This window comes from Python bivittatus, unplaced genomic scaffold, assembly GCF_059951505.1.
Source record: "Python bivittatus isolate LINGU-HERP-01145 unplaced genomic scaffold, Pbiv_v1 ctg000330_np1212, whole genome shotgun sequence".
Classification (NCBI taxonomy): Eukaryota; Metazoa; Chordata; class Lepidosauria; order Squamata; family Pythonidae; genus Python; species Python bivittatus.
The window spans coordinates 62791521-62797119 of record NW_028277058.1 but is presented as its reverse complement, the minus strand read 5'-3'; the positions used below and the strand labels follow the sequence as shown (position 1 = coordinate 62797119).

At 56.4% G+C, this 5599-nt stretch overlaps 1 protein-coding gene across 1 annotated transcript; it reads left to right on the top strand.

Annotated features, from left to right (window-relative positions):
- Positions 1-359: 359 nt before the first annotated feature.
- On the top strand, positions 360-3794 carry LOC148215999 (H-2 class II histocompatibility antigen, E-S beta chain-like). Its single transcript, XM_088141574.1, has 4 exons — positions 360-444; positions 1989-2276; positions 3166-3447; positions 3631-3794. Exons 1-4 carry the CDS (start codon positions 360-362, stop codon positions 3792-3794), a joined length of 819 nt encoding a protein of 272 aa, XP_087997700.1.
- Positions 3795-5599: the final 1805 nt, after the last annotated feature.

The window sequence follows — 5599 nt, the reverse complement described above, 5'->3', positions numbered from 1 at the left end:
CTGCCTCCTGTACAATATTACGGACCTCCGTCCATAGTTCTTCAGGCACTCTGTCTACCAAATCTAATCCTCTAAATCTATTAATCCCCTTCACTGTGTACTCACAAGGAATATGATCTAAGTCATACCTGAGTGGTCTAGTGGTTTTCCCTGCATTCTTCAATTTAAGCCTAAATTTTGCAGTAAGAAGCTCATGACCTGAGCCACAGTCAGCTCCTGGTCTGATTTTTGCTCTCCCAGCTCCAAATTCTGAGAAAACCGCTCCCTGCCCCCAATCTAGACCCACCAATTCCACCTCTGGGGCTGGAACATCTGCGTCTGTCTCCTCTCTCTCGGCGGCTGCTTATGGGGCAGGATCCATGGGCTCTGTTGGGGTCCCCCTACTGCTGCTGCTGGGGGCGCTGCCCCAGATCCCTGGAAGCGAAGTAGGGCGGGAGACCCCCGGTAAGGAGGGCGGTGGGCAGGGGGAGCGGGGCTGGGAGGGACCCCCTGATGCTGGTTGGGGAGGGGGAAGAAAGGGGCTGGGCCCCCCAGGAGTGACTGTGGGGGAGGGGTCAAGGGCAGGAGAGGCCGGAGCCCGCAGGAGGCTCGATCTCTGCGTGGCCTCTGCCCCCTCCCTCCCCACACCCCCCCCAGGAGGACCGAGAGGGACCCCCTTCCCTGGCTGTGGCCGAGGTGGGGAGGGGGTCATGGGAAGGCGGCCGAACGAGACCCGGATCCGGAGCCCCCAAAGTTTGTCGCCTTGAAGGAGGAAGGAGAAGAAAGTGAAAGAGAAAGAGGGAAATCGCGGTGTTTTCATCCTAAATCCGCGCAAAGAGAAGCCATAGAACAAAAAGATATATTTGGAGAAAAAACCTTTTTGCACCTTCAGAAACTTCAGTTTTTCTTACAAATCTCGAATTAGAGGCTTTTAAGGTCAGGCAAGAGTTGAACTGAGATCCCTTGTTGGGGGAGCCTCTGAATTGGGAATGGAGACCCAGCCCCCTCCCCATAATTCCCCTCCGCTGAATCCGGGTCGGGAGAGGAGGGGGGAAACCATGGGGGGGACTGAGGAGGAAGGATGTGGGGGAGGGAGATTGGAGACCACCCCTGTTTGAGTTGCTCCTGGGGGCTCTTGAGGAAAGGCAGGTAGGAGGGCTGAATATTGGGGGAGAAGAGAAGTTTGGGGAAAGCAGGGAAGGTGGGGGGTTCAGGTGAGGGAGGGGCTGGGAGACCTGAGGATCATCGGTCCAGACAGTCTCATTGTGCCCCCTCCCCATATCCCCCCCCCAAGGAAGAGGGAGACCGAGGTATGGATCTCACTTTCAATGCAGCCCTGAGAGTCTCTGGGTCTCTTCACCCCCTCCCGCATCTTTCCTGCCCCTTTGGGGGGCAAAGAGGCCCTGCCCGGATCCAACGTTCCCTGCAGAGAGTAGGGCGGTCTGCTGCACCAGTTGAGCTTCTGCCTTCCTTTCTCCAGGGTGGGAGGATGGAGGGGGCCCACCAGGAAGCTCCTCCCCTCCCCCTCTTTCCTACCCCCCCAGACCCCCAGCAACTCTCCATCTCCCCCAGGGAGACCCACTGGGACCGACAAACCTTCCCTTCCCTCCTGCAGGGGGCATCTTGAGGGAGCGACAGCCCTGTGGGGTTGGCCGCTGCTGCCGAAGGAAGGCATTGGAGCTTCCCCCACTCAGGGTGGATTGGGGCCCTTTCTCCCCACACCCCCAAAGTTGGGGCATGGAGTGGATTGGGCCGGGGGTCTCTTGGCAGGCCCCCCCACGTCTCCCCCCAGGGAGCTCCAGCAAGGAAGTGGAGGGGGGGCTGAGAAAGACACCCCCCCGGTGTCCCTTCCAGCTGGGCCCTGCAAAGGCCAGCCCTCAGACAGCCGCAGCAGGTCTCCCCCTCCCCTTTCCACATGGGTCCCTCCTCTGCTGGCAGCTGGGAGCGATGGGCCCTGGACTCCCTCCTGATGGCCTTCCTCCTCCTCCTCCTCCTCCTCCTCCTTACAGCCCATTTCCTCGCCCAGTGGAAGTACGACTGCCACTTCTTCAACGGGACGCAGCGGGTGCGATTCCTGGACAGGTACTTCTACGACCGGCAGGAGTATGTCCGCTTCGACAGCGACGTCGGGAAGGTCGTGGCCGTCACCCCGCTGGGGCAGCTCTCGGCCGACTATTGGAACAGCCGCCAGGACTACCTGCAGGACTGGAGGGCCGCCGTGGATTACTTCTGCCGGCACAACTACGAGGTTTACACCTATCAGGCGGCCAAGACGGCGCGTCTGATTGGCCGGAGAAGTGAGTCGGGGGGGGGCCTCCCGGGCGGGGGAGATGCCCGCCCCTCCCCCTTCATTCAATCCGTTCAGGTTCCCCTTATAAAGATCTACGAAATATTCCTCTTCTCCTCCCAAGATCCCAACTCTCCTCCTGCCCAGAATCAGGGATCCTTTTGATCCCCTCCAGAAAGTGACCCAGGGAGGATTCGAGGGGGGCAGAATCCAGCCCGGTCTCCCCCTCCCCAATACGGATTCAGGGATCGGAGGGGCGTTTTGCCTTTTTTTATTCTTGATTCTTGATTCAGGGTCCGGCAGCTTCTAAATCCAACAAACGAACAAATGATCAACCAGGCTAGAATTTCTAATCATGATTCGGCGTTTAAACCAAGGCGTAAACCTCAGTCTTATGGAAATATTTATGTGCTTCCTCCTCCGCCTTGTGGAAAAGCCGATTCGAAGGCTGAGAAACCTTGTTAGGGCGATTTCTGGAGTCCGGCAGAAAAGCCTCCCTCGAAACCAGCTTTTCACAACGGACTCAGCCCCGTCTTCATGGCCGGGAAGGTCCCTGATTTGGGATGGAGCCCAAAAAACCCCATTAAAACTGAGTTTCCGGTCATAGGAAACCCCGAAGCCATCAATGGTTTAATACAGCAGGGCCTGATCCTCTGCTCCAGATTTCCTACAAATTGCCTAAATTGGTTTCTGTAATTTGAATTCTTGGCCTAATGATGAACTGCAAAAGGGGAAAGTGGAGTTTTTCTCCCTCTCTGCAAACAAAACTCTTGGAAAGGGGACCTGAAACGCAGAACATTTCCCAGACTAAGACGGACCTTGGCCTGAACTGACCAGTTTGCTCTTCCGTCCCGGGCCCTGTTGGGTCCCTCACGTCCCTCCTTCTCCCTCCCCTCCAGCCAAGCCCACCGTCACCGTCTCCCCCGCCCAGACGGACCCCGGTTCCCCCAACACAATCCTCCTCTGCACCGCGACGGGCTTTTACCCCCTGGAGATCGACGTCCAGTGGCTGAAGAACGGGCGGCCGGAGAAGGAGGGCGTCGCCTTCGGGGAGGAGCTCCAGAACGGAGACTGGACCTACCAGCTCCAGGTGCTGCTGGAGACCCAGCCCCAGCGTGGGGACGTCTACGCCTGCAAGGTGGGGCACGCCAGCCTGGAGGCCCCCGTCACTGTCCAGTGGGGTGAGCCTTTCCCTTCCTCCCATTCCCTGCCCTCCTGGTCTGGAGACACCATCGTGCACGGAGAAGGATCCATCGATGGGGGGGGGGCTGGAAAGACCCTCCCTGTGTGTTGAGCCAGAATGGCCCCCCCCGGAGGAAGCTGGCCCTGATCCTGCTGCTCACGCGAGGCTCCTTCTTCCCCAGAGCCACGTTCCTCCGACGCTGCCAAGAGCAAGCTCTGGACGGGGGCCGTGGGGGCCGTGCTGGGGGTGGTCTTCCTGGCTGTGGGGCTCTCCATCTACCTGAAGAACAAGAAAGGTGAGTCCGTGGGGGGCTGGGTGAGAGGCTATGGGGAGGGGATCATCTAGGGGAGGCCTTGCATCTAGATGGCAAGGTGGGTCCTCTTGGGCCCCCAAATCCCAAGGCTGAGGGTCTCATTGGGAAATTGGTTTGGGGCCTTTTTTGTTCCTGGAGGGGCACAAGGGACAGGAGACCCCATTTGGGGTGGTGGTGGAGGCACCAGGCTACAAACCAGGAGCTGTGAGTTCCAGTCTTGCCCTGGGCACAAAGCCCCCTGGGTGACCGAGGGCCAGTCATTGTCCCTCAGCCCCAGGAAGCCGGCAATGGCAACCCCCTTCCAAAACCTTGCCAGGAAAACTGCAGGGACTAGTCCGGGCAGTCACCAGGAGTCAACATTGACTCAAAGGAAGAAAAGAAAAAACGGGGGAGGGGGGGGATTTAATGCAATATATTATAGGCTGTAGAATGGGAGCTTGACCCCATAAATGCTCCAACCATTTATTTACTGATTTATCAAATTTATAATGCCACCCAGAAGAACTGACCGGGCAGCATTTAGCAAAAAATATAAAACAGTAAATATGTCAAAAACAGTCCTATTAAAAAGATTAAAAAGTTCTGAATGCGTCTCTCTCCCTTTTTCTAGCAACTCCCATCCAGCAACCAGGTGAGCTTCTTCTATTCGCCCTCCATTAATCAATAAGTTTTTCTCTTTCTCTCTCCTCCCAAAAAATCTCTATTAAGTAACTGAAAGAGCCTTGAAGGACCCGCAAAGCCTCCAAACATTTTCTGGGCTCCCCAAATCCATTTCCAAGGTTTTTGGTGGTTTTTTCCTTGCAGGGACCCCAAAATTTAACGCAATCGCACACAAGAGCAGAACACAACACCAATGCCTCCCCCAGGAGGTTTCCCCATTTTGGGACATTGCCAAAGGGAAGGGAAGGAGGGGGGCCATGCAGGTCATTGGGGGAGGGAGAGGGAGCACCCCAGGTTTGTGGGCTGCCCTTCCTGACCCCCCCTTTTGACCTTCCAACAAGCTCCGGCCAAGGGACACCAGGCTGGACACCAGACGTCATTTCTGACTCCACCCTCCGAACAGCATCTTCTCGGTTCAGATGAAGTATGGGGGGGGGGGAGGGAGGCCTCCTCTCTTGATTGACCCCCTAATTAAGCCAATTAGGGGAAAATCCCACCTTGTCAAGGTCAGGCTGGAGCCTCCCTTTGCAGCCCCTCAGCTGAACCGGGACTCCCTTCGAGCCCTGGAGATGAGATGGGGAGGAATCCCTGGTCCTTCGCAGCCTTTTCCTCCCTGAAAGGGGCAGATTCACCCTCCATCCGGGCCCTGCCCATCATCCACCCCCTGAAGGTTGGGCCTGCCTGGGAAGGGGGGGGTGAAAGGGAGGGGGAGGGGAAGCCCACCCTGTGTATTTTCTGCAGGCTCTCCAAAAAAAACCTCATTGACACTGAAGGTTTTACTATATATTTTAATTTTCTTCCCCATCTCTTTCTTTCACAGCACTGATGAGTTAATCCTGCTATCCCTTCCTGCAGTCAAAAGCAGAATAGCTGAAGAATTTCAGTACCTGATGAATTTCTGCCTTTTTTTGCAACACTTCAAGGATGGAGCTTCAAGACTGGGCAGAGGATCCCAGCCACCCCGGGATCCCCATTTCCTGAGCAGAGATCTCAGGGATCAACTGGTCTCTGCCCAGCAGAGCCCCAACCTCCTTCCGTTCCTTGGACCCCCCGTCGTTTCTCCACCTCATCTCTCCCGGCTTTGAATGCCCAGGAGCTTCATTTTCTTGCTGTTCTCCTCTGGGTCAATTCTCTCGGCTTTTATTTGCTATAAAACAATAAAATTGAGACTGTAGGA